The 17,884-nt window shown below is 40.2% G+C and overlaps 1 protein-coding gene across 1 annotated transcript in view; it reads left to right on the forward strand.

Annotated features, from left to right (window-relative positions):
• DDAH1 (dimethylarginine dimethylaminohydrolase 1) overlaps window positions 1–17,884 on the forward strand; it is a 136,484-nt gene that overhangs the window by 102,049 nt on the left and 16,551 nt on the right. The window contains exons 3-4 of the mRNA XM_049618481.1: window positions 1,378–1,451; window positions 2,276–2,395. Of these exons, the coding sequence (XP_049474438.1) occupies window positions 1,378–1,451; window positions 2,276–2,395 (194 nt within the window). The remainder of the gene's footprint in view (window positions 1–1,377; window positions 1,452–2,275; window positions 2,396–17,884) is intronic.

Here is a 17,884-nt window from a genome sequence, read left to right on the forward strand (position 1 = left end):
AGGAATCTTCCCATCTTCCAACAGAATAAGCCATTAAATTGTCATAACATCATTTGACCTATGTCATTTACCTATTTTATAAGGACATCATGAGGATTAAAGTTGTAACATTATAAAGTCTATCAAGCAATTCTTTTTACATGGTTTCTCTTCTTATACTTTACCCTAATGTTCTGGATCAAACTATATACTGATTTCAATTTGAATATTTTTTCACATATTATGTATAATTCTTTTTCAAAGTATTCAGGGAGATTAAAAACCCTCACAATTATATATTGCCTAATGCAATCTACTATAATTGTTTGCTTGCCTCTAAGTTGGAGACCATTTTTATTTAGGGTTTTGCCTTCTGAGAAGAATATTTATGGAATTTCAGAAAAGCCAAATAAGTAGAACGTTCCATTCTCCTAAACTGTAGTACTTTGTAGATAGGCATTTTGATTTGAAACGAAAGATAAAAGTTTTAAGGACATCTCTTAGAAGTCAGACCTGAAGACCAGTCAGCCCTAAACTTGCTTTACCCAGATAGTTTCTTCAGCCTTTACATCATCATTATAAGACAGGGAATCCGACTTCATCACAAATGCCTAGAATTATTAATTGGGGGTGGGGGGAGGGGAAGGAAGCATTCCTCACAAGCCATTGCTATTACTTAATTTTTTATTACACATTAATATGTTTAATTCTATTATTTCCTAAGTGAAAATTTTATTCTTTTGTTGTGGTAAAATATACATAATATAAAATTTGCCATTTAGCCATTTTTAAGTGGACAGCTCAGAGACATTAAGTACATCCTCACTGTGTTGCAACCATCACCACCATCCATCTCCAGCACTTTTTCACCTTCCCAGACTGGAACTTCATACCCGTTAAACACTGACTTCCTAGTTCCTCCTCCCCTCAACTTCTGGCAGCCACTGTTCTACTTTCCACATCTGTGAATTTGAAAAAGGTTTTTCTAAGGACAATATGGGTTTGCAAGCATAATTCGTTCTGGAAACATGCTTATAATCCAAAGCACTTGTATATCAAAGGGAATTTCGAGAACCATTGGCTCAGTTGCGATCATGACATTCGGCGTCTTGTACTGCTCATATTGCAAGACATCACTAGTTTATCAAATTAAAATTTATTAGAAATGTTTGCTCATCTTACAGAACTCTTGGCAGAACAAACTTCTTGCAATCCAAGGTTTTACTGTGGTTTGAAATCAGTTTAGTGTAAAGAGAGCAGGGGTCAGAGTACAAGCAGAGCTGCCTTCTGTGATAGGAAAGAACTGTGTGGTGCTTTAAGGTCATTATTTACAGATAAAGAAATAGTGTGCCGTCACTGGTGCCACATACTCACTATGTTCCATGACATTTATTATAGGCAGAGAATTTTTTGTGGGCCTTTCCAAAAGGACAAATCAACGAGGTGCTGAAATCTTGGCTGATACTTTTAAGGTAGGTAAAGGATAATTTATGCCCAGCATACAGTAATTATTTAATAAATATTCATAGACCCATTGAATCAGTATGTCATGAATAATGGTATCTATATGTCACCAGCTTTGCAAAAAAATGCCTAATATTTGTACATTTGCTAGAAGTTTTAAGAGTTATCAAATTCAAATTTCTCAATAAATAAGCTGCATTGGGCTACCATAGCCACAAAAGACAAAGTTATCATGGACGTCTTCTTTTTTCTCTCAGTGTATAATCATGCAACCACCTGGCAGATTTCCTGGCACAATAAATGACTTCAAAAAAATTCTGGGGACCCAGCTAACTCTAACATGAAGTGTAGATTTTTCGGATTGGAATCAAGGATCACTTGTACTCGGGTACCTATTATGTGCTGGAAGCTGTGCTAGATATTGCACATACATCCTCTCATGGTCCCTTTACTCTATTGATTATTAATAGATTGACTCACCAGACGGCTTAGGAAGGGATATAACCCCAAGAAGCTCTTTCCATCTTGAGGGTGTGAAGTTCTAGTTTGCACAGGATTTTCAGACATATCCTTCCAGAGTAGCCCACTCCGTAGATCAAGCAGCAAAGCTAGGTGTTGACACAGTCACACATCTGAGAGAAGTCTCTGCACTTTCTTCTTAAAAGTAGTCTTTATTTAATTGGCAATACCAAAACCTACAGGTCCCAGTTCTTTTTCCAGATATTCAGGGCCCCTGGCACCCTCTTTAGAAATAGGCATATTTGGGGCAGGTTTAAATCGGTTTTAGAATTATTCTGCAATGCCAAACTGCTTGTTTCTATTATACGCATAGGACTATGCAGTCTCCACAGTCCCGGTGGCTGATGCTTTGCATTTGAAGAGTTTCTGCAGCATGGCTGGGCCTAACCTAATCGCAATTGGATCCAGTGAATCTGCACAGAAGGCCCTAAAGGTAGAAACAAAACTATGCTTCTTAATGCAACAGGCAATGCCTACCACATGTTTTTTTCTAATTCTGTCTACTGGGCGGCAGCAAGCAGGATTGGGGGGAAGAGAATAGGCTGGTACTGGAACTTTCTCAAATATACTATCGTGACCTCAGATTCATTGAGAACCAGCAACACCTAAGTGTTGGAAGAACTCATCACTGGTGAAGCATTCTTACTCATCCACCAGGTTTCCTAGAAAGGCCGTGATTCAGACAGAATAAGAAATACCAAACCCAGGGCGTCTGGGTGGCTCAGTCGTTTAAGCATCCGACTTCGGCTCAGGTCATGATCTCACCATCTGTGAGTTCGAGCCCTGTGTCAGGCTCTCTGCTGTCAGTGCAAAGCCTGGAGCCTGCTTTGGATTCTGTGTCTCCCTCTCTCTCTCTGCTCTTTCCCCACTCATGCTTTGTCTCTCTTCCTCTCTCAAAAATAAGTAAACATTAAAAACAATTAAAATAAAAAAAAAAATACCAAACTCATCACAGTTATTTCCTCCTGGAAAAAGGAAGACATGCAGCCAGTAGCACTTTTCCTAAGTAAGATAGTTGGTACACAAGGGGTTGTTCTATTATTCTTACCCTTTTGTATGTCTGAAATATTTGATAATGATCTTTTAGAAAGGCACGATTGAGAAGTACATAAAAACCATAACTTCTTTGTTTGCATTTAGAACACTTAAATTTTAGGACAGGAATTTGTTTCATTTCACAGGTGAGAATAGGAAAGCACAGAAAAATTGTGATTTGCCCAAATCACACAGCTAGGTCAATAGTGGAAGTCATTGATAATGAAGAAAACCTTCCACTGCTACAGTGCTTTATAGTCCAAAGACCCGTTCCTTCTCTGTAACTAACAGCCCCGTGAGATCATCTGGACGCTCTTTCAGGGCAAAGACTATGTCTGTTTTGCTCACTATTGTTCTCCTTTGTGCTTGGTCCATGGTGGGCCCTTAATAAAAATCAGGTTAATGGATGAATAAATAAGTGAGAGAGGCGATAGTATCTCCATTTTGCAGATGAAAACTAGATCAAATGACTCACCCCAGGCCCCGAGGCTAGCACTAAATGGTGGGCTGGCATTACCACCCCCTCCTCATGATTTACTGAAGGACTAAAGAGAGAAGTTCTTCTCAGGCAAAGAGAGGAAGTCTGTGCCCCAAGGTGCACAATTAATTTTTTTGCCCTTTTAGGTCTTTACTTGTCTACCTGAGTGCTAGACTTGGCGCAGTTTGTCTCAGAAGAAATCATTGCCTGCCATTTACTGAATTTTCCCCCTGCATTTTCTGCAGCTTCTTCAGCCAGCTCTGCTGGCCTTTCCATCTTCCTTTTCTCATACCATATCTTTGATTGTATTTCTAGGACTTTAACAATTGTTGCTAAACAACCTGCCTCAGAACTTGAATTTGGTGGCTTTTTCTATGCTCCCTCTTTTGTTCTGCTTCATCTGGATGGCTATGTCAACTTTACACATAAAGAAGGTGGTGCCTTGAAAGAAAGTATTTGATGGATGGTATCACTCAAAGAATCTAGGAAGATTATTTTTCTCCTCAGGGTCTAACTGTGGTGTTTATCCATGGCAGCTGGGTTGGTCAGCACATGTCTGAAATTGAGTATAAGGGAGGGAGAGGGCTGAAACTGGTTTATACTGTGCTCTTGTGTTAATTAGCAGAAGGAACCTCTTCTGGGTAGACAAATTACAAAAAGTAGCCCCATCTGCCATTCTGGGTGGACTAGATCCCTAACTCAAGTAGCTTGGTCCCTAATTCAGATAGGTCACTTGCTCAAATAGTCTGGAGAAGCAAACATCTAACAAATTAAGAAATAATACAATTATGGTTAACTAACAAAACATTCTATGAAGTAGTCCTGACTGCTTTCACAAGACAGGATGGAGCTCCTTGAAGCCTAGATATTGGGAGAAAACTTCACAGACAAAAATGGGCCTAGATGTGGGTCTTAAAGGATTTGGCAGGGCGGGATTCAGTGAGACAGTGTTCCAGGTGGGGACACAGTATAAGTAAAGACTGAGCCAGACACATACAAACTAGTCTAACCAATGAAGAGTTTTCCTGTGAGCTCCGGGAGATACAACTGGATGGAGCAGATGAAGTCTGAAGAAGTAGGGACTTAAAAGTGAGGAAGAAGATGAGTTTTTCTCCATGAAACATGGCTTTTGAACATGGGCTTCTGAAGAGAAGGGTTTGTATTGCTTTAGAGATGTTGAACCAGCATTCCTTTTGAAAAAAAAAAAAAAAGATGAAGGGGAAAGACCTTGCAATCCGAAAAGAGGACCACTGATAACCTGGGAAAAGAAAGCCAAGCCCCAAGTCCCATTGTATGCCTTAGTAACTCACCACCTTTTTTTTCTCCCTTCATCTTTCCCTTCCCATTGTCAAGTCAAGTCCTCTAAGGTCACATCTTTTAAGGGCCTCCTATGTGGACTTTACAGTCCTCCTTCCTGTAGAGTCTATTTGAGTTAGTGTTAATAATGCTGCTCACTCTATACTTGAAACCTTCTGTGTCAGAAGCTGTAAATAATCCTCACTAGAAAGGCATTCACTCTTTAGAGATCATGTTTTCCATCAGCAAATGTGCTTCCTAAGCCACAGGCCTGTAGAGTTGGCTAATGCCTACCTGCCATGTTTCTAGCATCAAAAAGATTCTCTTATTTGTAGTGAAAGCAGATGGACAAAGTAAGAATAGTGAGATCTCCATGCAGGCATGTTCTCAGGTCGGAACTAGGTGGGTTGGTGAAATTCAGATTTAGTGAACTGAACTGTTTATTTATTTGAGAACAGTTTTGGCTTCTGTATTAGAAAAGTCAATAAAGTTGATAGTGTGGCAAGTCCTACTACTAATTTGGAGATATCAATACTGATATAGATAGGCAGAAAGACAAATGGATAGAAACAAATAGATCATTTGCACATAGTGAACACATATTTTTTTCCATTTGACAGGTGAAAATACTGAGATCTGATGAAACAAAACATTTTGAATACGATCTCGGGGTTTTGGAATCAGATTTCCTGAGCCTTAATTTTCTTCCCCCCAGTTGCCCACCTCACTCTATACCTGTTCTTTTTCAATTGGAAAACTTTTCCCAATTATTTTGCCATAAAATTATTCTGGCTAGGCTTCCTCTTTCTCCTTTCCTCTCTCCAACTACCCACTACCTCTTCCCATTTTTTTTGCTGCAGTGTCCAGGATCTGACCCATCAGGAAAGATGTGAGTTTGGTCCCAGATGTCTGTTTTTCCCTTGCAAATCTTGATGTCTCTGTAGAGAAGCCTGTGGCCATTTGGGCATCTCGTTGAAGGGCATAGCACTTAAACAGGTGAATCATGCCTTCCTGTGCCACACACTGAGAGCTTGAATACTTCCCACATCTGTCACTGCTTGTGGAATACTTGCCTCCTTCAGAGCCAGAAAACTATTTCTTACATATTCATGCAAAGCTGAGAGCCCAAGGGTTTCTGGTTAGTCTTATTGCATTTGAAACACTTTGTAATGGGTTGCAATCAATTCTGGTTAATGAAGTGGGATCTTATGGAGATAGTCATCATATCTGTCTAGGTTGTAGTAGATTTAACAGTGTGTGCATTGTATATTTAAATGAAATCATCAGTCTAGGAAGACTTGAGCAACTCTCTGCTAAAAAGCCAGAACACATTTAATACAGGGCACATTTAATACACATTTAACAGAGTATATTTAATGAAAGGAAGGAAAAAAGGATATATTATTATTATTGCATTTTCCTGTTGATATGGCCAAGGTGCTGGAGGTTAGGTTGATTTGAACAAATACCTAAAGACATTTAACATCAAGTTTTACCCTTGAAATACTATTATCTAAGCAAAATTCATCTTTAGAGCAACCTGTCCATTTTACAGTTTTTTCCCCATACTTTCCATAATTCTGCTCATGCCTTTGGGCAATTATACCTTCATCCTGCCCTTCTAACTGCAAGAGAATTCAATCACCAAAAAATACGTATTCTATTATTTCATTCATTTAAAGTTAAACAAAAGACAAAACTTTAAGAGGTAAGAGAGTTGTGGTCCAGTGGGCTATTTTGTATTTATAATTTTTAAAGTTACAGAATTATGTATATAATGTATTATTGGAAGTGGGCTGAAATTAAGTTACATAAAGTAATTTTCCAAAATCTGGGTCTAACCCTTAAACCCTTACTTTACCTGCTACATGATTCCTGTCTTTCCTGCAGACAAGCTTGTTTTTTATTTTATTAATGAAGAAAAGAAAGACAAACTTCATACCCCTTGAGCAACATCTTCCCATTTTCCCTCCCCCCAGCCCTTATACACCTTAAATATATACAAGTTTTGTCAGTTATACCTCAATAAAGTTGGGGAGGCAAAGACATGACAACAAGTAGATTTGTGCCACATCTCATCCATTTTTTTTTCTAGATCCATTCCAAAATCGACTTGCTTTCCAGGAACCTGGATTAATTACATGCTCTCTGTCATAGGAGGACAGACTGTAATTCCTGCCCTCTGGAGGGACTCACTATATTGATTTTTAACTCAATCTCCTTGGTGGCATTCAGTCCTCCAGTCAATTAAAGGGGGGGGGGGGGGGGGGGGGGGGGGGGAGAAAGGAAGGAAAGACAAAGGGAGGGAGGCAGAGTAAGAGGGAGGGGGACATTTAGCTGAAATTTTCCCAAAACTGGGGAGATGAGGAAGCTCAAACCGGGAAGCCCCGTGGAACTGACAAGCTGGGGGGGCTGTGCCATCTGCTGGCCAGGCAGCAAGCGGAGTGCTCTCACCTTCCTAACCCCTCAGGGAAACCAGTTATTTGCTCCTTTTGGCATCTACAATTTTGTTTATTGGCCTTTTTTAAAATTAAAATTCCATTCTTTTGTATCACAACGAATTATTATTTTTAAATGCTTTTGATAGAAGTACTAAAAGGATGTGGTAAGAAAAGAATTATGAGTTCACCACTCCTTTTTTTGGTCCTTGTCATGTAAATGGAGCTGAAATATAGTAAGTGGAAATCCAGTAGACTTGTAATTTTAAATTAAGATGCTCATAACGTATCTCGATGGAAATGTCTTTTGGTTTCTTATCTACTTCCTGAAATAACTAACTGCATTTGTAAGATTTCTTGAATGAGGACATGGGCTGCTTCGCAGAGAATTTAAATTCCATAGCACGAAGCATGTTTTTTCTTTTGAATGACTAACTATATAACAGAGGTCACTCAGACAGTATTTCCTCTCATTTTGACTCAGCGTCAGCATTGATTTTTTTGTCCAAAAATGTCCATGTTATTTTATAGATGGTCACATAAAGAAAGAAATGGAAAAACCCTTAATGTGTTTGGATTTTGTATGTTTTTTTATTGCCTGGAATTTCCTTTGATGATAACTGGAACAACAAATAGCAAAAACCAAAAGACAGAATGAGACCTAACTAGTATCAACAGGGTGATTGAAATGGAAAAATAAAGACTTTGCATTTGTAGTTGTTGTTGTCACAGGGAATTATGGTGTGTAGCCACAAGATTTCCCACTTTGGGTCTCTTTTGTGAAATATATGCTGACAGTCCCATTGTAGGTTTAATTTAGTCTTCTTATTTGGTTGTCTGTTCTAGTTGTATTCATGAGACCCACAAAACAATGACTTAAAAAAAAAATCTACCATGCCTGAATTAAGAAATTAACAGAAAACCAAATAGCCTCTGAGTTTGTAACAACTGTTTATGCTTTTTTCCTGGCAGCGGTTGCCTTATCTGACGATATTCCCAGAGCTGTATGCCAACAAGGCTGGGGTGGCCAAAATAAAATACTTTGGCATGATAGGGCCATAAATAATCTGAAGCTGTGAGACCAAAACAGCCATGCTGAATTTCAGCACTAGTTCCAAGGCAGGAAGAAGGCAAAATTAGCCAAGTAGGAGAAAGGGAATAATAATAGGGTTTTATTCTCTTGAGGTTTCAAGAAAATTTCAGAGGAAGAAATTACATTTAAAGGACCATTTATTCTGTCCATTATATGATGGGACATCAAAAAATACTCAATAGACTTTATGGGATGTTATAGGGGGAAATCAAGCATCTGTTTTGTGACCGAACAAATGTCCTCTGAATGGGCCTTTGAATTCAAGACTCTTGCTTACAAAAGAAAAGGCCTAAGTGACTTTAAATGAGTGTTTTCTAATGAGAAGTGTGGTTTAAAACCACCTGCAGAACTTTCTGAAAACACACTGCCCTGGACCTATCCCAGAGAACCCTAACATTCTGGGTTTGGGTTCAAGCCCCAGCATCTGCATTTTTGAAAAGCTCCACAGATGATCTAGGAGCACAGATGAAGTTAAGAGCCACACTGCCCTCATGGATTTCTGCAACTTCCAAAAGCACCTAGCTTAGAATCCTGAATAACACACACCTGAAGAATCCAGCCACTATGCATTGTAGGTGCAAAAGTATGCATTCTGCCTAGCAGTAAAAGTAGAGAAAGTGTCATGATTAAAGCCATCAAAAGCTAGAAACTCCTTACCTTTTTGCTGCCTGGAGTTCAACATTGCATAACTTAAAATATAACACCTAACTGGGTAATAGCTTGAATGCCAATATTTAATCCATTTGGCATGCTAAAATTCCTTATTAAAATATTCCAAGTGACCAAAAAATCGCTGTTATCAATTTCTGAGGGCAGGATATTTGCATTTGACTCACGTTTCCATACCCCCTCCCCCAACACACACACACACACACACACACACACACACACACACACACATCTAACAGGACCTGATCTCAAGGTGTGAAGTTTTGTGCCAAAGAGGCAAAAAGGTTAAACTACACACACCATTACTGATATTAAAGAATGTACCTTTGAAAATAATAGTATGTTGGGACACCTGGGTGGCTCAGTCGGTTGAGCGTCCAACTTCAGCTCAGGGCATGATCTCTGGGTTCATGAATTCTAGCCCCACATTGGGCTCTCTGCTATCAGCCTGGAGCCTGCTTTGGATGCTCTGTCCTCCTGTCTCTCTCCCCCACCCCACTGATACTCTCTCTCTCAAAAAAAAAATAAATAAATAAGCATTAAAATAAATAAATAATCATATGTTGATTCTAGTAAAGAAGCATAGTTGTCCAAAGGTCCAAAATGGCTATGAGAACTAAGCAGATAACTTTGTTATTTTGGGTAATCCATGGGTTGTCATTCTGGCTCTGCCACCAACTCTCCCCATGGGTGACCCCTGTCTCCTGTACTCAATCTCATTCTAAACAAAGTTGAATCAGCCTCACTAAAGAATGAGAGCTTCATTCTTTTCCATTGAAAATTTCAGGGTAAAGGACTGTGTCTTGAACATGTGGATGTGCAAACACCTGGCAAAAAGTAGCACCAGAACAGGGATAGTTCCAAAGTGGGTTGACTGTAGACTCTTTGATCACTGTTACATTGTTCTTTCGATGGCTGTGGGTGATTGAAGACTTGTGCTTAGCTGAATATCTTCATGCCTGTTTGAGGATAGAAAACCACAGCAGACTCCAACCTAATTCCATCTTTCTTTGAGGAGGCATCAGTGGCATCCAACTATCAAATTGGATATCTAACAAACATCATTTTGTAATTTATACATAAAAATCTAATAGGAAAAAAAGGTGAAGCTCCCAAAAGCCCTTGTTACTGTCCCTTTTGCAGAAAGGCTTCTTTAAACACAATTGAAAAAATAAAACCGGAGCAGTGGAAAAAGAGTCACAGCTGAGCTTGAAGCTTGAGCTTCCTATTGCTGGATGAGCTCCCAGCAATTCTTTATTGAGCAGCAACTATATGAAAGATACTTCCCCATGCACAGGGGACACTGAGATGAGTGAGAAACAGTCTCTGCCCTCAAGGTCCCTCCAGTCTGATTGAAGAAATAGGACAGGACATGAAGATATAAATGCTGTCACAGTGTAACATAAGATAAATGAGTAATAAGTACAGGGTCCTCATAGAGAGGATGGGAGTACTAAGGGGGGAGTGATCACAGGAGGTAGGAGTCAAAGTCTGAGTAGACCAGAATGAACAGCAAGTCTGCCATAGAGAAGGAGTGGTTATTACGAACGGGACAACTAGGGAAATGTCTATTTTATGATCCATAGACAATGGCTGAAGCAAGGGCTGGGTGCAGGGAAAGAAAGTTAAGTTTCCAGACATAAGTTGGGACTGGTCCAGAAGTCAAAGAGTGAGGGATTTCTTACCTGCAGGCTGTGGGGAGGCACTCAGAGTTTTTCGCAGAGGTGTAAAAGCTGAAGGTGGTGTTTCAGAAAAATCTATCTGGCAGTATGCCTGTGATGATTTAACAGGGATAAAGATTAGGAGGAATAAAATTAGTTCGGTGCCATCACACAGTCCAGAAATAAAGAAGAGGAGGTCTGGACGAGGGAAATAGCCATGAGAATAGAAAGGGCTGTACAGAAGCTGAGTTCCATTTAGAAAAGTAATAGAACACTGTGACTGAGGGATGTGAGGAGCATGGGAGAAAAAAGGAGCCGATCAGCACTTTGACAGATATTTATAGAACTCCTACTCTGTACCAGGCATTGTACTAGGTCCTAGGGGACAATGATGAACAAAATGACTTCAGAAATGACTACCAGATGGGTGACTTTGGTGGGATTTTGGGAAAAGAGTTCCAGTTCTCCCTATCTGGGAGGACCTATCATGAGGACCATGAACTCAGTCCTCCCCTTCCACACGGGAACAAACTATAGAAGATCAGTGGGCAGAAGTATGTTGCTGTATTTCACTGACCTAGATTCACATTTTGGGAACTGAGCTATACTCAGACATATTCAACTGAAAGTGGCTCGGGTAGACATCCGATGTCTAAGCTCCTAAGACACTAAGGGGGTTGGCTCCCATTTCACTTTCCATTGGCAGCAGTCTGTGGCTCATCCAAATTTGGAGTCTCTGTCCTTTACTCTTTTCCATTTATTTATTTTTTTATCTTTATCTACTCACTCTCAAGGCACACCAAAAAAATCACTTCAATATTTACATGCCCTCCATCTCCAGCAGTGTCCTGTTGTGTTTTTTTGGCTGAAGTGAGATGACAAGAGACTGGCCCCCTCCTTTGAAAAAAAAAAAAAAAAAAAAACCAGGATGATTTCTGTGTCACAGGCTGAAATGATGCATCACAGCACGGCCTATGTGATACTCTGGGCCATGCCAACACCAGTACCCTTAATGTTGAAGGGATTAGGAAATGTATCAGTTGAGCTAGTAGGGAGGATGGTTGAGTTTTAGGTTACTGTTTCTCTGTGGAAATCACATGTATTACATGCCTGAGGTGTTAATGAGTATCCTATTGCTTGGCTGAAGGTTAATAAAGCATATGGTAAAATATAGACCCTAAATTAGAAGGGACATGTTAACCATGAATTATTCTCCAGCCTCTAAGGAAACCATCTATACCACCTCATACAATACCAGAATTAGGCCATCCTTTGAAATAACGACATGCAAGAGAAACAAATTAAATTTGCCACCACCTTCCTGCAAAACCATTCCACTAGTGTTTCTAGTGCTATTAAAAATCACTATCTCTCCTTATTTTTATCTTTTGAAATGTCATATTAGTCCAGCAATCTGTAAGAATATTTCTAGATCTGGGGCACGTGGAGGGTTTAGTTGGTTGGGCATCTGGCTCTTGATTATGGTTCAGGTAATGATCTCATGGTCATGGGGTCCAGCCCCACATTGGGCTCTGTGCTAGGCATGGAGCCTGCTTGGGATTTTCTCTCTCCTTCTCCCTCTGCTTCTCCCCAACATGCATGTGTGTGCACATTCTCTCTCTCTCTCTCTCTCTCTCTCTCTCTCTCTCTCTCTGAAAGAAAAAGAATATTTCTAAATTTACTTTTCATTTATGATCACTGGATGCTGCAGTTGAGGCCCACTATTACTCAAACACTATCTGTCTGCAGATGTTAAAAAAGGAAGCTTTGGAAATATGTTACAACAGCCATTCCCTTTTAATCTCTTTCTGAAGTGGAATTAAGTTCAAAGCTGTGACCACAAATCCAGAGGTGACTCATCATACAGAGTTCAACCAAATAAATAAATAAATAAATAAATAAATAAATAAATAAAAACCAAAAAAGGGCAATTGGAAGCTAAATGAAAGGTGTTGAATCTATTACATCTCGTGCGCATTTTCTAGTCACTCATTTGTTTTTCCATCCACACTCTGGCAAGTGATAAGAGCTCAAGATAGCTCACATGTAGTTGTAATATCAGTAGCAGTAATAATACCTTTTCGGTGTGAAAATCATGTTAATTTAATTTGAGAAGTCTAAGTTACTGGGTTTTAAACTTTAGTATGCCCAAGGATCACCCAAAATGCACATTTGAATGCACGTCACATTCCTGAGGTTCACCAGGAGAAATTCTGATTCAGCAAGACTAGGAGGATGGAGCCCAGGAATCACTGCATGGTTTGGATGCAGGTAATCCACAGATCACACTGTGAGAAACACTGGCTCTGTCTGGAATCCACAGAGTGAACAGAAAATGCCACCTGCTATCATTCAGAATAATATCACATTGAGTAGAAATAACTGGCACTTCAGAGAAGAAGCTCTCGTGGGAAAGAAAACAATGCAGAATTCCACTAGATGATTGAAATACAAATGCTTATGAACAGCTAACTTTTCTCTAAAATGATGTATCTTTTTAGTGGGGGGGGGGGATGCTTACAGAGTAAAAGATACATATCATGTGTTACATCTGGTGCCTTTCTCTCTGTTGATAACACTTGCCTATTAAAAACAATGTATCTGAAGCAAGTTCTAATTCTCATTAGGCATAAAGGCCATCAGACTTGAATAGAAAAGTCTACATTTCTTCTGAGCTCTACCATCCTCTGGCTTGAAAATAAACATGATACTAAATTCTTCAAGTAGGAATAGTGGAAGGAGGAAGGAAACCCAGATCTCTGTTTGGGTAAGAAGTTTGGTCCCATCCTTCAGCTTGTTAGGGAGAATTTGAGAAGGGCTTCTGGAGAGCAACCAAATCTGATTAAAGTCAGAGATTCAGTAACCAGTGTTGATTGCACAGGATATGGCACAAGTGTTGATGGGCAACTCTTCATTGCTCTTCACTAAAGGTTGAGCTCTGAGTAAGTGTGTCTTATAGGAAATTGCCTCTGGAGACTTTAGGAGTATTTTAATAGTTACTGAAATGTTGAAATGCATTGCTAAAAGATTATTCGTTCATTCAACATTTAACAAATGTGTATTAAGCATCTACTATCCGCCAAGCACTGCTGCAAAACACTGCACAAACGGCCAGTGGTGTAACTGTGCCTCTCTGGAAGCTTTTCAATAATCGTCTGTCCTTCCGGGATGACTTGGATACTTCGACTTAATCGAATTCAAGTAGTATGTCAATCGCCCAAGGGATCAAAATATATATAATGGAAAGGTAAAACTATGTATATTACTTTCTGAATCAATCAAAGACTATCAGCTAGTGGCCTTTTCCAGCTTCTTATCCCATCCTTCCTTTTAAATGAGCACATTGCCACTTGGAATAGTCATTTCTCAGCTTCCTTTGTACTAGTTATAACAATGAAACTAAGTATTACCAATGAGATAAAAGTGGAAGTTCTGGCTGTGAAATCCAGGATCTGGACTGAAAGGGAAGAGTTGTACCCTTTTCCCTTTCCTGAGTTTTACTGCTTGAAAAGGGGATGTGATGGTTGGAGCATCCAGCAGCTATTTTATACCACGAGGACAAGAGCTAGATCCTAGGTATGGCAGAGCAAAAAGCTAGAAGGACCCTGGACTCCTGATGACACTATAACCTCAAAACTCTCCTATCAGAGAGAAATAAACTCTTTAAAATCTCTTTGGAGAGCAGGTAGTTTCTATTATAGCCAAATTTAGTCCTGATTGATGAAGGCTGTTCGTGTTCATTAGGCATTAGGAGAAAAATTCAAGCTGTCAAAACAACGGAGATTTATTGGTCCCCATAGCTCTAAAGTAATGCGGACTTTACAGTAGGTTTGATTGATCTGCCCAATGATGCCATCAAAGAACCAGATTCTTTTGTCTCTCTTCTTCACCTTACACAGATGCACTTCACCATAAAGCTGGCTCCTATTCAGGGCAGCACAGTGACTGCCAGCAGCTTTCTGACTACATGCTTGCTCACCTGTATTCAGGAAGAGAGACATTAATCTTCTTAGAAAAGTAAGGACGCTTCCTTCGAATCTTGTCCATTCTTATTAGTCTGAATTGGGCGTCTGCCCATCCCTGAACCACTAACTATAAACAAGGGGTGAATTACACTGGAGCTACAATTCCCTGATTGCACAGAGGCCTGCTGAGACACTGCAGCAAACTCACGGGGGGGGGGGGGGGCCCATGGCCTATTTTAAATTTTCAAAAATAGCACAGATGTACCTGTCAGACATCACACACAATTCTGTTAGATTGCTTGGACCTAACTACTTAATAAACAAAAAGTGTTAGGGTATTCTTTGGACAGGAGTATTGTGTTTATTTTGGTTGTGATTAGGTTTTGTTGGCCTCGAGGCACCATGAAAATATTACTGAGACATGACGCATTCTGAACCAAGAAAGGAGTCCCTGGCCTAGAGTCAAGGGTAGAATTAATTTCCCCTTATTATGTGGGCTACACTGGGCTGTGTGGATATGCAAATGAAAAGTGGGGTAGTTAGGAAGATAGCAAAGAATAGATGTGGGGGAAGCAAATCCTGAATTGCTCTGAAGGAGGGAATTGTCTTTATTTAGGAACATACAACTCCTTTGGGGTGAAAGGTGGGATCCTTGAAGGCTTGGGGTCGCCAGACAATACAGCAAGAGAGAAAGCAAAAACAAATGTCCTTTGTTAGAAGCACTAGGAACGTGGAGACAGGGAGAGAGAATTAAAAAGGGAGTGAGGAGTGGCCTGAGGCACAAGGCAAGGTTGGCAAGTCTTTGAAGAACACCAGAGTTCTCTATTCTAAGTGTTCTTATTACTGCAGTACTCCAACCTGCCAAACTTGAGAAAAATCTATTACCCTATGTGAATAAGATTTTTTGAGGCAATCAAAGGAAGCCTGAGGTCCCTGTTTATGTTGCCATGGTTTAAAAGAAGGGTAGCACCTATAAAATAACGGTACCTCTGAATGGATCTAATTCACTGGAAGCTAGGACGAGAGATAACATGAGAATATAAGCTGCCTCCTTTCCCCTCTCACTCTTTATTTACCCCCAAGATTGGTAGAGATTATGGAGAGGGCACAGAATACTGGTTCTCGATCCTGTCTACATAGTAGAGATACCTGGGAGAAGTGTTTAAATAGAAATACTGTTGTTTTATCTCCCTCCAGACCAACTAAATAAAAAATCTCTATGGTTGGGGTCCAGAAATCTGTACTTTTTAAAAAGCTCCCTGGATGATTTTAGTGTGTAACCAGGGTTGAGAACCACTGGTTCTCTATAATGTTACACAAATCAAGGAATAAGGTGCAAGACACTCTTATCTAGATCTTGTAGAGAAAAGAGACCCCCTTAAAGTGGACGTGGAGGAGGAGATAGGGGAGGAGTTGGTGTTGTTCCTTCTTGTCCCACTTAAATTCTCTCCACCAAACTAAGACCAGTAGAAAAGCCTGGACTGAGGCAGGAGAGCTAAGATCTAGTCCTCACTTTGCAGTTCACTAACTTTGTGTGCTTTTAGGTAAGTCAGTTTTTCATCTCTCTGAATTTCTGTAAGGGGCACCTGGGTGGCTCAGTCAGTTGAGCGTCTGACTCTGGCTCACATCACGATCTCCCAGTTCAGGAGCTCAAGCCACACGTAGGGCTCACTGCTGTCAGCGCACAGCCTGCTTCACATCTTCTGTCCCCCCATCTCTGCCCCTCCCCTGCTTGCATGCACGCTCTCTCTTTCTCAAAAATAAATAAACATTAAAAAAAGGAGAGAAATGGGCTTGATAATTTCCAAATTCGTGCCTAGTTCTCAAACTTATGATTCTCAGTAGTCTATAAAGTGACACCACGTCCCCAGCTGCTCAGATTATTTTATCAACATTCACTGTCTGACACTAGCAAAGGCCATATCCAGAAGGAAACAAGGTTTCTCCCCCACCCCATTTCAAAACATAAAACTTGAAACACAGAAAGCCAGGTAACTCCCCACACAAGAGTAGGAAAAATGAGGATGGCTGTTTTCTCCGTTAGGCATGGTTTGGTTGTAGTCATTTACAGGGTATTTTGGTTTCTGGGAAAAGATATATGGGGATAACAGCTGTTTTCTTAAACACTAATCTCTTTCTTTTCAGGGCTCTTGTTAATTCAGAGGAAGAATTGAAGAGTAAATAGTATACTTATTTGGAAATTTGATTTCTTTCTTTTTCTGGTTAATTTTCCTCCTCTTTCCCATAACCATCTGCTCTTTTCCTAAAATATAAATAAATTTGATGACTTTATTCTAAAAACACTGGTTTTCAACCAGAGGCAACTTTGCCCCCCAGGGGACATTTGGTAATATCTGGAGATATTTTTGTCACAGCATGGTGGGTGGGAGAGTGGATGCTGCGGGTGTGTAGTATAGTACGTAGAGGACAGGAATGCTACTAACCATCCTACAGTGCACAGGAAGCCCCCATAAACAAAGAATATCCAGAGTGCTGAGGTTGAGAAACCCAGTCCTAAAATATGAATGAGATTTGTCAACCCTATTTCACAGAAATTGTGATTTCTGAGCACATGATAGTTAAGGTGCTTATGCCTGATGAAGGACAGGAGTGACTCCTGAACATCAAGTAGCCCGTGCTAGCAAGAGTGTTTTTCAGGAGCCAGGAATTAAGTAGCTATATACAGTACCAACGTTTATTAGATTTTTGTGTAACATACTATTTTCAGGTATTGGAACCACTTAGGCAAAACCACACGGGCAAAAACGTAATAAATATGAGATGATTATAGAAACTGAGTAACAAGGCCACATGTAATTGCCTTCGTGGGTACAGAGCCTCTAGAGATTTTTCCTTTTGTTATGTTTATCTACTTATTTTGAGAGAGAGAGAAAGAGAGTGCACGTGTGGACTCGCATGACTATGGCAGGCACACAGAGAGAGGGAGAGAGGGAATCCCAGGCAGGCTCCATACTGTCAGCACAGAGCCTGATGTGGGGCTTGAACTCACTAACCATGAGATCATGACCTGAGCCGAAATCAAGAATTGGATGCCTGAGCTACCCAGGCGCCCACCTCTAGAGATTTTCATTACCAGCCTTTGAAGGAAATGGAGTTGGAGCTTCTGGACCTGTGATGTTCAGACTCCTTTACTGACAAATTCAATGGAGGGTAAGCAGATTTTGTTTCAAGTATGTATGTTTAAAAAAAAAAAAAAAAACCACTGAAGGGGTCACCAGGGTGGCTCAGTTGGTTAAGGAGCCAAGTTTGGCTCAGGTCATGATCTT

Source organism: Panthera uncia (assembly GCF_023721935.1).
Source record: "Panthera uncia isolate 11264 chromosome C1 unlocalized genomic scaffold, Puncia_PCG_1.0 HiC_scaffold_4, whole genome shotgun sequence".
Taxonomy (NCBI): domain Eukaryota; kingdom Metazoa; phylum Chordata; class Mammalia; order Carnivora; family Felidae; genus Panthera; species Panthera uncia.